Consider the following 17,933-nt stretch of genomic DNA (forward strand, 5'->3'; position numbering starts at 1 on the left):
GCCAGTTGCCCCTCTTGTGCTTCCATAATACTCCCTGCCTTCCGTGACATGGCATTTCCAATTTTAAATTAAAATGATCTGCCTCTGACTGTCTTTAATACTAGAATACAGTTCAGGCTTCCTGTGTGTTGGTCTCTTCTAGGCACTAGAGATATAGCAGGGAACAAGATACAGAAAATCCTCGCTCCTCTGCAACTTTTGTTCTATTTGTGAAAGTGTTAAGTGGATAGATGGCTGGATGAATATATATATATATATATATATATATATATATATATATATATATATATAGAGAGAGAGAGAGAGAGAGAGAGAGAGAGAGAGGTGATAGATGATAGATGAGGGGAAGAGAGAAAGAAAGAAAGAAGAAAAGAAAAGAAAAGAAAAGAAAAGAAAAGAAAAGAAAAAAGAAAAGAAAAGAAAAGAAAAGAAAAGAAAAGAAAAGAAAAGAAAAGAAAAGAAAAGAAAAGGATGGAATGAATGCTAGGTACAGAGTTAAAATAGAGTGATGTGACCGAGAACACCTAGGAGACATTTACGCTTACAGTTGGTTGACAAGAAGGAGCAGTCATGTGGTGGTTTGTAGAAAACACATCAGGAAGAGGTTCCAGCTAGTGTAGGAAACATAAAGTTAAGACAGACAAAAGTTTGCTGTTTGAGAGTCAGAATGAAGGCTGGTCAGCATTCCCAGAGCACAGTGGGCAAGGGGAGGTCGATCTGACCTAGCACAGATTGGTGGATAGAGATCAGATCACACTGGGCTGTGTGAGCCAGCAGGAGGATTGGATTCTCTTCTGAGTTCAATGGGAAAGAAACCTTCAGTGGATTTGCAGTGGAGAAGAATAAAATCTGATTGCATCTGTAAAAGGCCACTTTTGCTGCTGTGTGAGGAATGGTATATAGAAAGGCAAATGTGCCTACAGTGTGAGTTAGGAGGCTGATGCAGGGAGTCCAAAAAAGATGGAGACTGGAGGCTTGGATAAGGATGCCAACAGCAGAGATGGAGGAATGAGAAATGCAGAGGTAGCATCACAGGACTGGCTGATAGATTGGACATGGAAATGAGGGGAAGGAAAGGCATCAAGGTTAGCTTGCAGACTTTCACTTTGGGTAACTGGATAAATGGTAGCACTGTTTAGAGATGTGGGGAGCCTAGGGAAGAAGGAGGTACAAGGAAGGAAATCAAGTGTTCTCTTTTTAATCATGTTAAGTTTGAGATGCCCGACTATAGAATCTGGAGTTTGAAGGAAAGGTGAGGGCTGGATTTGATGGTATGTATCAAGTGGATTAGATCTCTTCTGGAAAGTATGCTAATAGAAAACAATACAGCACCAAGGAAGGATCCCCTAAGCTCCTCTGTGACCAACATTTGTACCCTACCTGTTCACAAAGTGATGAAACTATTTTCTTTAGAATAATCTTTCATAATCCTGTCAAACTTCGCACTAAAATGTTGAAAGTAAAATAGACAATTTCACAAAGGGAAATTGGATATTTTATGGTAACTTGTTGTCCTGAACAAATTATATAAATAATAATACTTGCAACCACAGATGGTCCATTTCCCATGAAAACTCTGCAATAAATCCTTGAGCCGTAGCACTAGCAGAATTTTTGTTTTGCTCATCAATGAGAAAACAAATCATTGTATCTCTCCCTTCAAATTAATCTCAGTATGCAGATAAAACCAAGTATTCTCCAGGTGATACTTTAGTTTTTTAGTATTCTGGGTATAATTCATTCCCAGGTGGATATCAATTATCTGACACATATGATCTAGAATATTTTCATTAAAGACATATGGTTCAGTTAACAAAGAAATGGTCTTTCCTTTATACATTTCATGTGTACCTAAAGCAAAGAGATTCAGAATGGCACTCATTAATAAAACAAGTTTATCTTCCTGAGAAAACTGGAAACCTTTGAAGTCACTCTATTTTTGGTTTTTTAAATTTTTTTTCAAAGAGGGACAAAACGACTCGGCCTTGATATTTTGGCCTCTCATTTGGCATTTGACCGTTCTGCCATATATTGTTATTCAGCACTTTATTAGTGTGCTGTGGTAGTTCCGTATCTTGCCTACAAAACATATATGCTACAAGGCATGGCCAGGCTGAATGACATTTCCTAGGATTCCCTTCCCTGACCATGTCTTGCTTTGTCTTTTTATACTCGGAAGGTCAGTGCTCCCATAGCTCATACACATGTCAGATTCTTCTGCAAAACATTCTCCACTGAGGTTGAAGGTGGTGAGCATTAACATGTTTCTGTCCACCCTCACAGGTTCCAGCTCATGCTTGGGAATTCAAGCTTGTCCTTGCTTTCCCCCACTTTATACCCATTCCCTTTCCAACATCCTCTCTTGCAAATGTCAGGCTCCAACATCAGATGTAAAGGCTACAGTTTTAGAGGGTGCTTAACTAACTTCCACAATTGTCTAGGGTCAAGTCTCTATGTGTGTGCGTGTGTGTGTGTGTGTGTGTGAGGGAATGTGTGTATGAGTGTTTGCCTGTGTGTTACTGTGTCTGTGAGAGTGTGTGTGAGACTATGTCTGTGTAAGTGTGTCTATGTGTATGTCTGTGTAACTGCATATATGTCTTTGTGCATCTGTGTGTGTGTGTGTCTGTGTGTCTGTGTCTCTGAGAGTGTGAGACTCTGTGTGAGAATGTGAATGTGTGTAAGTATGCACCCTAGTATGAGTATGACTGTGTGTGAGTCTGTGTGTAGTGTGGGTGAGTGTGTATCTGAATGTGAGTGTGTGTGTAACTGTGTGTCTGAAAGAACGTGTCTGTGTGATAGTGGGAGTCTGTGTGAGTGTGTCTATGTGTGAGAGTGTAAATCTAGGTGTTTCTGTGTGAGTGTGTCTATGTGTAAGTGTATGAGAGTGTGAGTCTGTCTGGGTATGAGTATGTGTTAGAATGTGTGAGTGTTGTGAGACTATGTCTCTCTGTGAGAGTGTGAATATGTATAAGTATGTATCTCAATGTGAGTATATCTGTGAAAGTGTGAGTCTATGTGTGTGTGAAAGAGCATGTCTGTGTGACAGTGTGAGTGTGTGTGAGAGCATGTCTATATGTCTGTGTGTGAGCATGTATGTGTGGGAGTGTATGTGTGTGTGTGTGTGTGTGTGTGCATGTGCGTATATGTGTATATGGCAGAGGAGTGTGAATGGAGCAGGAGGCACCAAGAGAAGTGGTTTTGCTTCTCTGACTGAATCCTGGCTGATAGATGTTCATGGTGCTGCTCTTTCTCTCTGCCCCTTTTTCTACTCTGGAGGCTACACCCGCTCTCCAGGCTGTACTTTTCACCATCCAGCACACTCCAAATCTCCATTTTAGCCCTGGCTTGTATGTGAGCACCAAACTTGCCTCTAACTACCTATAACACATTCTCACTTGGATAAAGTACCATTACTCCAAAAGCACTTGTGTCTAAAACTTAACTCACTAAGGTGCTTCCAATCTCTATTGGAATTGCTTCCATGCCCAGACAAAGGCAGGCACCTGTGACTCTCCTCTATTGTCCTGTCAACATGGTTATCAGAGGGTTCCTCAGAGCTCCAGAGATCAGGAGGGCCCAGGGGAAAAGTTCAGTGGGTTTGCTTTAGACCCTATATGTCCACTTCTAATAGAGTTCTGTTTTTATGAAATTCCACATACTATTTGTTTTAAAAAAGGGTTCTTCTATTTAATTTGAGTTCTCATGCATGCCACGTAGCTATGCATCCTCCTCTGCCTTTCTCACTGGGTCCATCTCTGGGATGGCAAGGCCCTTTCCCTCACTCAGTGAGAACACTGGTAAGGAACTAGCCGACTTTGTTCTTACCACAGCCATTGTGGTCATTATGGTATCAAACTTCAGCAAGATTCCTCAGAAAAAATCAACCACTACCTCCTCAGTGACAAACTCTGGATTTTTTTAGTCCTCTTCCTACTTGACTCTGGGATTTAGTGACTCTGATCTGCACCCTCATTCTCAACAGGTTTTTCTGCCTTGGGTTCTGAAGCACTAATCTGTCCTGCTCTCCTACTTAGAAAATAAATATTAAATGTGTCATTATGAGAAAAGGTACTGACTTCTCTTCCTCTGTCACCCTGTGTGTACGTGTGTGCATGAGTGCACAAGCATGCATAGATTTGTGTTTATCCTTGTTCTTCTCTATACACAATCCCTGAATGATCTCATCTATTCCCATTTCATCTACTTCAGTAATCTGCTATGAGTTGATGACTCCCCAATATGTATCTCCAGCCATTATTTATTTTCAGAACTCCAGACCCATAAAGCAAAATAGCTACTGGCATCTCCACCTAGTTGCTCCTAATCACAGCCCACCCCAACCTGTTCCCCAGCTCATCTCACCTAAACTCATTTTCCTCGTTATTCAGGTCTGCACTCATTGCTCCCTTCTCTCAATTCTTTGAGTAATATTATGTAGAATCGCTATCATATATTAGCATTGTAATGCTCTTTTATTATGTTTGTTTGTTAATTAGTTTTCTCAGTTAAACCCTACGTTTCTTGAGGGCAGGGATCACACTACTGACTTTTTTTTTATTGTGATATCAATATCGTAGCTAGACATCGAGTAAATACACAGAATGGAATTAAATTGAAAATGTTTAAGTATTGCATATAGCTTTAGAAAAGGAGGACATGCCAGGAAGTCATAACTATATCTGCTATCTAAATCCAAAAGTAACTTGATACAATTCATTTTCTTTGAACACTAGTATAGTAGGAGAAATAGTTTTAAAGTAAAAAAAAGAAATTAAGAAGAAAAGAGGGGGATCCCTGGGTGGCGCAGCGGTTTGGCGCCTGCCTTTGGCCCAGGGCGCGATCCTGGAGACCCGGGATCGAATCCCACGTCGGGCTCCCGGTGCATGGAGCCTGCTTCTCCCTCTGCCTATGTCTCTGCCTCTCTCTCTCTCTCTGTGTGTGACTATCATAAATAAATAAAAATTAAAAAAAAAAAAAGAAGAAAAGAAAAAAAGAAAGAAAAGGAAAGGAAAGGAAAGGAAAGGAAAGGAAAGGAAAGGAAAGGAAAGGAAAGGAAATATTCTAAACTAGATTTTAAAATTTGACTTAGAACAATGTTTAAAAAATTTTTTTTGGTCAGCACAATTCTGCATGACTTGATAATGTATTTCTTTTTAAAAAAAAAAGATTTTATTTATTTATTCATGAGACACAGAGAGAGGCAGAGACATATAGGCAGAGGGAGAAGTAGGCTCCCTGTGGAGAACCCGAGGCAGGACTCGATCCTAGGATCCCGGGATGATGACCTGAGCCAAAGGCAGATGCTCAACACCTGAGCCACCCAGGTGCCCCAGTGATGTATTCTCTCCACTGCCAACTTTTTGATTGAACCCATGGATGATAAGCACATGATTTATTAGACTACAGTGGTTCTGTTCCTTTGTCTCTGAAAACCAGTCAGAGACTAGGGTAGTGGGGAGGAGGCTCAGAAGCAGACATGGGGCAGCTTAGACTCTTCCAGCCCCTACTTTTGCTCCCCATAGTCAGACCAACCAACAGCATAGGCCATTGGCCTTACATCCAGTAGCTGAGAGAGGAGAAATCTTCCCCACTCTCATCCCAGGCTCCCCTGGACTCTGGGCGGCCACATATCTGCTATCTACCCATCTCTCCCTGACTGAAAACAATAAAGGAACTACTTATTCCATCTTTCAAAAGCATACAAACAGGTGAGTCATGAGGTCAGGTACATTTATGATTGTTCCAGAATCTTTGCTTTATGAGCACTAAGCTAGAGAAACCAAAGAAATCATAATGGACAAAATTGTGATAGTAAGGGAATCTGGAAATATTTTTGTGTAGAAAACATATTTAACTCATTAAATGCTATATTTCTCTCTTGTCTTTCTCTAAGTCCAGAGTATAGGGAAGCAAGTATTATCTCTTCCAGCTTGCCTGGCCCTGGGCCCAGACAGGCCAAGTTTGCTCTTGCCAGCCCCAGTTCTCCCTTCTGCATTCTCTACCCAACTCAATGATACCCTCTGTATTTCTATCTCAGGCCCCTCCCATCTAAACTTCTTGCAGGTAAGATTCTGATATTTGTCATTTCCACATCCCACATCCCATTGTGCAATTATCCCCAGGACTTCTATGGGAAAGTAGACAATATTTTTTTTCCCCCTGTGGCAAAAAAAAAAATAGTTTGGCAATTAGCTAGCAGGTGTGTATGGGGGAAGGGTATCACTCTGAGAGAAGAAAACAACTCCCTGAAATCACATCATAAGGCAGGTCCAGTGTTACGGCCTGTCACATCCTCTCCTGAGAATGAAGAAATTATTCACAATTAGCAGAGAATATTGTGGAATGATATTCATGATATTCACTGACTTTAGTCATTCAAATCCTGGGCTGGTCTCAACTCTAATTAAACAGTTGAGAAAAAGAATACTAATTGTTGAGCATCCACTATGGGCCCAGGATGAGATATTTTAATCAAAAGATCCAGGCATAATCCTACTTCTAGGTTAAAAGAAAAATTACCGACATGAATAGTAAAAAAAAAAAAAAAAAAAACCTGCTTTCGAACAATAAAGCACTTCTTGTTATAAAAATCTGACTTGGTCTTACTCTTTTATCTGTGCATTATCTTATAGGAGCTAATCATTTGCTATCATTTCCTAGAACTGTACACGAGAGAAAGTGTTATGAGCATGAAGGCAGAAAGAATAATTAGAGTGGTTTCTAACAGAAGTTGGACAGATAAATGTCTCTAATCATCATTCTTTGATCACAAATGTCATTTATTCTTAACATAATTTTCATTCTTGGTTTCTTCTCTCGCTTATTAATAGCATTGAAATATCCTATTAGGTGTTACAAGATTTAAACTACTATAAATAAGTAATGAGCACTCTTCAAAAAGAAAGAGAGAGAGAGAATCCAGAAAATGTGAAGTTTTAAAATGAAGAAAGTAGTTTTTTGTGGTAAGGCCTTTGAAGTCCATACAACAAAGCAACAAGCATTTCTTGGTGTGTTATCCTGTCTGTACCTGACATCCCTGATGGCTCCTGAGCCTGACTTCTTTCTGTTCTTCATAACTCAGGGTTCAGTCTAGCTTGGGCACTAAAAGCTGCATTTCTGGTGATGACATTGCAGGCACAGTGGTCCATGTTGTGCCCGATCCCCAAGCTCCACTTCACTGCCAGCCACTCACAGAGTTCTCTGACCTTCATCACAGAGAAGAGGCACCAGTGTCCTCTCCAGCAATTACAGTGGACCTAAGGACTGAGGGATCTTTCTGGAATCACAAAGTTTTAAGGTTCAGATTTTTAAAAGATTATATAAATTATATGAACACTTTAAAGAGAGGAAATGTGGGATCCCTGGGTGGCGCTGCGGTTTAGCGCCTGCCTTTGGCCCAGGGCGCGATCCTGGAGACCCGGGATCGAATCCCACGTCGGGCTCCCGGTGCATGGAGCCTGCTTCTCCCTCTGCCTGTGTCTCTGCCTCTCTCTCTCTCTCTGTGTGACTATCATAAAAAAAAAAAAAAAAAAAAAATTTAAAGAGAGGAAATGTAACATTAATTTGTTGTTCTCTACTAGGTGATTTAGAACCTATTACACAGTGAGTTACTTATTTATTAAGCTAATGACCCAATCAGTGAATGTTCATGACATGTCATCTTACTGAAAATCCTCAGACCATGAGTGGACCAAGTTCCATCCACAGAAATGAACTCTTTAGATTCACTATAGAAATGAGAAATATAGAACTTGCATGTTCCAGAAGGCTGATTCATTAGTTAGCTGCTACTGGGTTTCTTGAGAGTTAAACTTGAAATGAAAAGTGCCTCTCCAATGTATACATACATTGAAAACATCGATAGATCTTTTCCTTGCACTGATGTTTTTCTGATATACTGGTATGAGAGTGCCTGACCTCTTTCCTTCACTTTTAAAAGGGGAATAGTCTGCATGGCCTCTTGATATTGGCCCAGGTCATGATCTCAGGATGCTGAAATTGAGCCCTGTGTTGGCTCCATGTCTAGCATAGAGCCTGCTTGAGATTCCCTCTCTTCTCCTCTGCATCCCCCCCCCCCCATTCCCATACTCTCTCTCTCTTAATCAGTCAATCAATCAATAAAAGAGGAATAGATGTTGGCCACTAAATTTCCTGGCTATAGTGACCATCTCAGCGTACATTTTATCTGGTCTTTCTTTGCCGTGGGAGGCACATTTTCACTTTCAAGCCTCTTACATAATATAAAATAACACAATTATGACATCTGGCTCTAAGACTAAGAAATTGAAACCTATATAGTTGATTCCAACTTTCCAGGCATGGAGGCTGCTGAAAAATCTGAAGGTTTCCCCTACTCAGTTGCCACGAGTAAGAATTATGCTGACCTAAAGCTGGATTTAAAATGAGCAACTTTAGAATATCCAGCTAAACCCTTCTACCACAGAAACCTAAAGTGTCCTTTTCTGATATAGATACTATAAGGACATAGATTCTAATTTAGTAAGTTGTCTGACCATGAAAATCTTACCCATTAGTAAGTTTATCTTACTTAGCACTAAAAAGATGTTAGGAAATGAAATCTATTATTTCAACACTATCTATTGTCAGGGAAATAAAATTAAAGGTCTAAAACTCATCTTCTTCAAGGTTATTATAAGATCTTTTTGTTAGAACAGAAATAAGTTCGGTGGTGATGGTTTTGGAAATCAAAAAGAGTAAAGTGCACATGTTATCCTGTTAGGTGTCTTTAGAAGAAAGGGCACTTGAATAAGGAAAAGAAAAGACATAGATCTCTGGAGAGTATAATAGCACCAGAGGCTGTGGGTAGAGCTTTGAACTACTTGTGTCCTGTGCTTGAAATATCACCAACATTTCCGAAAGCTAACTTTATAGATTTTGATTTGTATTTGACTACTCAGCATGAAATGGACTGAGATTTTTCTGTAACCCTAAAAGCTATAGAAAAACACATATTTTCTATTTGCTGTTAAGGACTATTAAGAATGACAGATTTATATGACTATAATGATGGTTATGTAAATTTATATTCTGACTGAAGTCCAGATTCTGGCTGTATCTTGCCATTCTTAACACAACATAGAATGGTCTAGATAATATTAACTCAAAAAAAAAAAAAGCACAAAAGTCTTCAAAATGTTTATCATTAAGTTATAACTTAAATAATAGCAGCCTATGCTTAAAGAGATGTCACCCTCATACACAGAGATCATTTGTTTCTTGAGAAAATCCTACCAATTCTGGAAGACCAGGCATTGATCAAACACTGTGACTCAAACTTGGATTTAATCAGCTAATGTTGACATTAGCAAGAATCTAGTATGAGCTGTAACATGTGGATGTCAGAGTAGAAAGGATACATATACTTTTAGACTGGTAAAATAAAAAATACAAATGGGAAAGAAAAATAGACTCATATACTCAAAATAGTAAAGAAACTCTATCCAGGGAGTCACAGAGAATGTTAGGACAGTGATTTTAGGAAATTCAGTCAGGAGGATTGTTCGATTTATTTTATTTATTTTCAAGATTTATAATCTTTGGAGCAAAAAGTGATAATTACAGATGTTTGACAAAATGCAACTGGTAATCAAAGTGCTGGGTAAAGGAGAAAACCTGAGTAGGAGCTGCAGTGTAAAGACCACATGTAAAGGGGAATATTCAGAAAATGCTCTTTCTGGTGTTGGGAGATTGTATATAAAGCTTGAAACTGTTGTATAAAATGAGGACTTGGAGCAGGTAGAAAGCATAACAGCACAAGAAACTCAAAATGAGGACATTCTTTGAAGCCCTCACTCAGATCACTGTTTATATCCAGCTGTCTGCTTAAGGTCGGTTTGAGTTCTAAACACTGAACACGTTTGTACTGGTGTATGAGTCCAGAAGCGGGCAAGAAATGAGTCTGTTATCAAGAATTCTGAAACAATCTTGCATAAACAGTACTTGGAACCGAAGTACTAAATGTTACCTCAGCATTCACCTACCCATTCTTTGAAGTGCATTTCGAATGCAATTTCATTAATATGAAATGCAATTAACACTTAAGAAAAAAAAACCATCATGCCAAGTACATATCTATACACTTCAGTATATTTTGCTATTGCTGTTTTTGTTGTTCTTAAAACTCAATTCTCACTACAGTCAGTTTGTTTTTTGTTTTTTAATAAACATCTGCTGTATTTTCCTAATGTGGAAACTAAGTACAGAGAGGCCTTTGAGTAACATGCTCAAAGTCACACAGTTATTTATTTATTCATGATAGTCACAGAGAGAGAGAGAGATGCAGAGACACAGGCAGAGGGAGAAGCAGGCTCCATGCGCCGGGAGCCCGATGTGGGATTCGATCCCGGGTCTCCAGGATCGCACCCTGGGCCAAAGGCAGGCACCAAACCGCTGCGCCACCCAGGGGTGGAGCAAGGATTGAACCCAGATGGTCTCATTCCCAAACCACTTCATGGCACTCACTTCCCAATCACCTTTCCTAATGGTCCCCTACCAGATGCAATGACTTCTTCCTCTGAATTTCACAACATTTTCTTATGCTTATCATATCTTGCGTAGTTCTTAACTATAATTACTTGACTACTTGTTGCATTCTCTCAACTAGATTATAAACTTGTTGAGACGTATAATTATCTCTGCCTCTCCTTCAGTTGTCCCCAAGGCCTATTTAATGCCCCACACAGAGTAAAGTGTTCAATAGACTTTGGTCATGGAATTGAATTAAGTGGGGTGAGGGGCTGATCTGTCTAATTACTCACCACTATCCCATCCATACTATGGAAATCACAGCCAAGTGGACCTGCTCAATCCTCTCTCTCACCCTGAAGAGAGGTGATAGAGAGCTAAACAAGGTAATACAACCAAGAGCAAGTTTCCATTTTCATCTCATTTTCTCTCCCTACTTCCCCAACAAAATCGACTTACATAAAGTGAGATCTTTAATTTATTTAATCTGATTCCCTGGCATTTCATGTTCTAGGATAACCTTTAAGAGATTAGACAAATGCTAGCAAAACTCAATATTCTACTGAAGTCTGGCTGGAGTAAAAGTCAATGGCAGCTAAAGATAGCTTACAAATGGACATACTCTCATTTCTAATAAACTCTGGTGAAATGTGAGAGAGTGGTTATAGTACCTTCCAGAAGACCCAGAAGGAGTACAGGACTAGAAGCCTGAACTGCTCAGGTGAGGGGCCAAAGTCTACCTTAGAACCTTCCTGACTTTCTCTTACCTATTACTGCACCTAAGGAGCTACCTGCATTATGCTCTGTATTCACAGCTTGGAATAAAGTTAAAAATAAACTTCTGGGGCACCGTAGGCTCAGATCATGATTTCAGAATCTTGGAATCAAGCTCTGTCATCGTCAGGCTCCTTTGCTCAGTAGGAAGCCTGCTTCTCCCTCTCCCCCTGCCTGCTGCTCCCCTGCTTGTGCTCTCTGTCAAATAAATGCATTTAAAAAAATTAAAATAAGTTTGTTTCTCTGTCTTCTTGTACAACCAACTCCAACTCCTTTTGCCCAAAGTCATAAACATTTGAAAAGCCTCTTTGCCTTTTGCTTAAGGCCAGGCCTCCAGGACTAACTCTGCAAGGATTGGTCAGCTTCTGGGCCACCCACCAGTAGAGAAGTAAACACAAAAGCAGAATAATTTTACAGTCAATCTTCTGCCAGCTGAAACCTATTAAAAAGTTAAAGAAGTTAAACCTCAAAATCATAAAATTAGAGAATGTTAGAAATGACAGTCTTTGATGACCCCATATTCCAGCCTCCTTCTGTTTCCTTGAAGACACTGAAGTTCACTGAGGGGACGTGATTTGTTCAAAACCACACAGAGAAAGAAAGAACTGCTGCCACATGAAACCATGTGAATTAATTTCGAAAACATTATGTTGAATTGAGTGAAAGAAGTCAGACAGAAAAGAATGCATACTTTATTATTCCTTTAAGTTCCAGTATAGGACAAACTAAGCTATGGGGAAAGAAATCAATGTTTGCCTGGGGGTGGGGGGTTGGGGGGTTGGGTATGAGCCCAGCTGGGGCCCAAGAGAACTTTTGGTAGTTTTGAAAATGTTCTGTACTTTGACTGGGCTGCTAGTGACACAGTGGACCCAAGTGTCAAAACTCATCTCACTGTACCACTAAAATCTATTCATCTTGTTGTGTGTAAATTGAGTCTCAACAGACTGATTTTAAAATATATATTTTTTTGTTATTAAAAGCTGCACAGGGTGTGAGAGGTGGTGCTGACATGGGGACTCAAGCGATGTGCCTCCCAGGCCAGGCCTGTTGGGCTCCACCACCCTTCTTTCAATTCTTTTTCTTCCTGATTCAGATGGTCTCTTCAGTACCAAATCTTAGTGACTGGTTCTGGATGACTCACTGAAGCAGCATAAAAAGAACATGAGAGGTATCCAATGGGGTCCACAGTTAAATCCAAGAGATTAAACCATAGGCTCACAACTACTCTAGAGACAGCCATGACTTATGCAAATTTCAAACAAGATGAAATAATCATTATCAGTCCCCCCAAAAGGAGGAGGCTAGTAAATGAGTGAGCTAAAGAATATTAGGTGCCATTGGTAATTCTAGATGTAATATGAAAGAATGAAAGTGCTCCCCATTTAGTTCTTCTCAAACCTGCAAGGGCCTCATCTAGTCACACACTGTAATTATAATGTATCCCTCGTTATGGCATGTGTAGCAAAAGTATGCAAGTGAGACTTGGAAAAAATAGACTTGTCAGGATTGCCTGTGCATTAGTGCTATATATAGATGTATAGCTTTTCTCTGGCTTTTCTGGAATTCTTCCCTCCATAGGCTGTGGTCTCTTCCTTTTGAGAAGGTGAACTCTGTTTCATCAGAGGCCATCCTCAAAGAAGAAAGGGCTTTTGACACCGGTGGACTTGAATGTTCTGTCTATGAAAACCAGGGCTAACTAGAGAACTCTCCCTGACCCCCAGGCCTGCTACATCTTCATCCCTCATGCCTGCAGCAGGCACCTTATATACAGTGCTTAGGATTCCCCTTGGCTGCAAAAGCTTGGTGATAATCCGTAAGCCCCATTTCCTAGAAGAGCCATTTTGCACAGCCAGAATCATAACGTGAGACAAGCAGAGCAGTTGGCTCGGGTTCCAGATTTTGCCCTTGTATCCATGCCTTTCTTTCCTAGCAACTTACAAATGATTATCTGCTAAAGGGAAATAACTTGATGTCCTTTGGGAAAGGCACCTCTGTTTTAAAATCAGTCTTTTGTCCTGCTTATCCCAGATGTTAGTGGTAATACATATATTCCATGCTTTCAGAAAAGAAAACATTCTTATGAAAAAATATAATACCAAAGCCTCAACCCTTTTGATTATTGAAATCCGTGGTTAGGGGCACCTGGGTGGCTGCCGGTTAAGTGTCTGCCTTTGACACGGGTCATGTTCTCAGGATCTGATTTTTCCTCTCCCTCTACCCAGCCCCCCATCTGCTCATGCTTGCTCTCTCTCTCTCTCTCTCTCAAATAAATAAATAAAATCTTAAAAAAAAAAAAAAAAGGAATTCTTTGTTAGTGCCAGTAAACCACATTGAAAATTCCACAAAAAAATATCTAGATCTTGAATCTTTGAAGACATCCATGCATTGATTTGTTGCTCATTTATTTGCTTGCTTCCTACATTTCTTGGGGTTTTAAACTACTTTTATTTATTAAAAGTACAGACAGTTCCTGATGGCCGGCATATTTGTAAAAATATTTATTATTGTACACTCCTCAGATTACTAACTGCTATCCTAAATGCAGAAACTGATTTCCAAGGTATTTAAAACAAATATATTCCAGCTCTGAAAATTAGTCTAAATATTCATTCAATCACTGAAGAAATAAGTAAGTATGATGGGCAAATGAATAATATGAAGGCTTTGTCTAGAGCACTCATAATAGCTGGGAAAAACTGCAGAAAAAGCAATGGATATCACATTTAAAACTTCTTCTCAGAGGAGAAGCACATTTAGAAATTACTACTAACTTTTGGTCAGTCTGACTTACTCTTTTCAACACTTGTGTCTCATTTCCACCCAACTGAAGTATCAAAGTAAGTAATGACAATTTTTATACCCATTATTTCTAGGTAATATAATGTCCTGAGGCTTGAAGTGTTCCCTAAACTGAAATTTAAGTACATTATGGGAGAATTGTTCATTAGTCTATGATATGTACTCATGTGTCTTTAAATTTCATTTTAATCATTTGTACTAATTGACAGACTATATCCCCTGGAAACCCTGAAAAATCTACTAATAGGCAATTGCTTCATATGTCAGTGTGATCATTTGCATTTCTAAACCTTTAATCTCATTAGATACTTAATATTTCTCTTGTTATTTAACAGTAGAGCAAAATTTGAGTGCCATTTTGCTGTTTATGACATTTGCCAAAAAAGGAAAAAGCTTCTTTAATGCTAGTAAAAAGCAATATGATGATAATGGTATTATGTAAGTATTATTATATCAGTAATAGCACTGATGGGCAATAACCTGACTTCTGCTCTTGGGTCTGCCAATCAATTATTTTTGGGGCTTTGGACAAGTCACTTCTGTGAATCTCAATTTTCTAACCTTTAAAAAGGAGATGTGAGCATCTGATCAATTACAGGGATGCTGTGCATCTTATATACATTAACACTTTCAAAGAAGTTTAATTTGTTGCTATACTCCAGTTGTACAGAAGTTCCCTTCTAGTTAACAATGGTAGCCCCCTCCCCATATCCACCATCACCACCATCATCATCGTCATCATTATTGGCATAGACGTAGGAAGAAGGTGCCCAATAAAACATGACTGAGGGATACTTCTGGAACAAGGTAAATAGGTTTCACAATGTATGCAATTCCTAAGGCTTCCCTAAAAAAAGTACAACAAATTGGGTGGCTTAAAACAAAGAAGTCTTATTTAGATTCTAGAGGACAGACGTCTGAAATCAAGGTATCAGCAGCTCCTTCCAAAAGCTCTAGAAGAGAATCCTTCCAGCTCCTGGTGTTCCTTGACTTGTAGAAATAATCCTAGTCTCTGCCTCTGTCTTCCCATGAGCCTGCTTCTTCATGTGTCCCAATATCCCTTTCCTTCCTCTCATAAAGACACCATGCACTGGATTTAGGGCACACCCTAAATCCAGAATGATTTCATCTTGGGATTCTTAACTGTTTACATCTGCAAAGACCCTATTTACAAAAAAGTTCACATTCTGAGCTTTTGGACATAATTTTGTGGACATAATTTTGGAGGAACATTGCTAGTTCCAAAGAATGGTAAAGGCTGACTAGGGACCTGTATTAAGAAAAAATGGTAAGGCTGAATTCAGGATTAGTAGGAAAAAATCTCATAATCATGAGCAAGATACAGGAAAGTGAGCACACACTCGTTATGTGCTTGTCATCACTAAACACTTATCTACAAGGGAATTGAGACCTAAAGAAGATTTGTCACTGCCCCTGGTCACTCAGTGGCAAAGTTGCACTAGAAATAAAATCCTCTGACTCAAAATTCTTTCCACTGCACAATTTAATAATCTCTCATCTCAACACCTCTTTAGAAGTTATTATTAAAAATATAAATATAAGACCTTGAAAATTACTGACACCTTAATACTTATGTTGATTTAATTGGTCAGATTAGAGTCGTTAAGAACCATCTGGCTGACTTCCAGTTCCAGCTCTAATAGAGGAATTGGTATTGTACTAACCTTCCACTTGAGAAAAAAACAAAAGCTGGATAAAATTTAAAGGGAAACTTTGAAAGTTTTGAAGAGTTGGGGGTACCAAAGTAAGGAAAGTATTACTAGTAATGAAAGACATTTCATGAGGACAAAGTATGGTTCAAAGGGCCAATTCAATAGGAATATTTTTTTAAAATTCTTAAATTTGTAAGCATCTAATAATGTACCTTTAAGTATATAAAGAAAAGAAATATAATTAAAAGGGCACATAGGCAAATTCATACTTATAGTCAAAAGTTTTCCAAATACCTCTGTTTCTCATGAATATAATAAAGCAGACAAAAAATCAGTAAGGACGTAGAAGATTGTACAAGATTTAAAAACTTGACTTAATTGATATATAGAACCATTTACCTAATTACTGAAAAAGGCACATTCTTTTCAAAGAAACATTGAGTTTTACCAAAATTGAACATTTGCTTGGGGCATAGAGCAAGTCTACACAAATTTCAGGAGATTGAAATCATTTAGAGTATGTCCTCTGACCACTGTGGAATTCAGGTACAAATTAATCCCCCAAAGCATAAATAGAAAAAGCCCCCACATATTAGGTTGTAAGCAAAGCACTTTTAAATAATCATGAGTAAAAAAAGAGATCAGTAGAAATCAGAAAATAAATAGAAATAAATAATAATAATAATAATTCTACATATTAAAACCTCTAGGATATAAAAAATAACTTGTGGAGAGTAGCTAAAACTATCTGTTGAGGAACATTGAGAGCTTTGAGTGCGTATATGAGAAAAAAAAGGAAACAATGATAAATGAAGCTAGGAGGAAATTAAAATTAAATCCACAGAGAGTAGAAAGAAAATTTTTTAAGTGGCAGAAAAGAACTGTATCCAGAGAAAATCAACAAACCTTAACATTCATTGAAAAGACCAATAAGGACTGATAAACTTCTAACAAAGATAAACAAAAAATTTTTAAAAAAGAGGAGACAAATAAACCATATTAGGAATGAAAACATCCTAAAGACAATTATACATAAAATCAGGGTATATCGTGAACAACTTTATACCAATACATGTAAGAGTGTAGATAAAATGCAAATTCATTGAAAAATAGCTAATTTAAAACTGATTACAAGAATAAATAGAAGATATGAATAATGTTCCATTAAAGAAATTAAATTTTGGGGAATCCCTGGGTGGCTCAGTGGGTTAGCCCTGATCATGCCTCCCTTCTGCCCAGGGCATGATCCTGGGGCCCCCAGATCGAGTCCCGCATCAGGCTCCCTGCGTGGAGGCTGCTTCTCCCTCTGCCTGTGTCTCTGCCTCTCTCTATCTCTCTCTGTGTCTTTCATGAATAAATAAATAAAATATTTAAAAAAAACACTTAGTATAGATCTAAAAATTTCCCAAGTTTTGTGAAAATGTGTTCAGCTGATCTTGAAAAAAAAATAAAGAATAAAACAAGCAAACAAAAGATCTTGTCATTACTTGTGCCAAAAAAGGAGAAGCCATTTTTAAAGTTGTGCTAGGTAGACCCTGGAGGCTCCAGCATAAATATTAGGGAAACTTTGGAGATAAAGAGATGTCATTTCTATAGACTTATTTTGTAATATGTAAAATGTTTAGCCTTTTTTCACGATACTATAAATTATTGTATGCAATAGGACTGAAGGGTGAAAGCATGAAAGTACCTACTTGGTCTGGTGTTTAGCTCCTTTCAGATGGGCATGATACTGTTCTATGGAGTTTAGAGAGACACTGCAGATGGTACATCTGTAATTGCGCCTCAGACCTGTGGACAACAGACAGACTTGGTTAACTGCATCTTTGCCATCAGTTACCTTAATGAATACCAGGATCTCCAAAAGTTTAGGATAGAATATCTTAGAGGGCCTCTGGTCTACCCCACCAACACTTCAATCTTCCTTCCAGAGCCCAGCCAGCATCTCCCTTAGCAGAAGTTAGAAGCAGACTGCTCTATTTCTAGATGCCTAAAATTATTAGAACATGCTTCCTTGAGATGCAATGTTTCTGGATATTTTATAATCCAAACAAAGGCAAATTCTACTTTTTTCTTATGGCATATAGACATGGTAAGCTGTCATCTCTGTAATGAAATTTGAGACTCCAGAGAAACACTGTCTCAATTACTCTTCCAACCCTATTACAATGGTATAATCACAAATTCAACTTTAGACCTCAT

General features: G+C 38.6%; 1 protein-coding gene across 7 annotated transcripts in view; it reads right to left on the minus strand.

The window, feature by feature from the left end:
• ZMAT4 (zinc finger matrin-type 4) overlaps nt 1-17,933 on the minus strand; it is a 339,499-nt gene that overhangs the window by 34,829 nt on the left and 286,737 nt on the right. For all 7 annotated transcript variants that reach the window (XM_072776591.1, XM_072776592.1, XM_072776594.1 and 4 more), the window contains one exon: nt 17,426-17,522. In XM_072776591.1, coding sequence (XP_072632692.1) covers nt 17,426-17,522 — 97 coding nt within the window. The remainder of the gene's footprint in view (nt 1-17,425; nt 17,523-17,933) is intronic.

The sequence above is a fragment of the Canis lupus genome, chromosome 15, assembly GCF_048164855.1.
Source record: "Canis lupus baileyi chromosome 15, mCanLup2.hap1, whole genome shotgun sequence".
Lineage (NCBI taxonomy): Eukaryota > Metazoa > Chordata > Mammalia > Carnivora > Canidae > Canis > Canis lupus.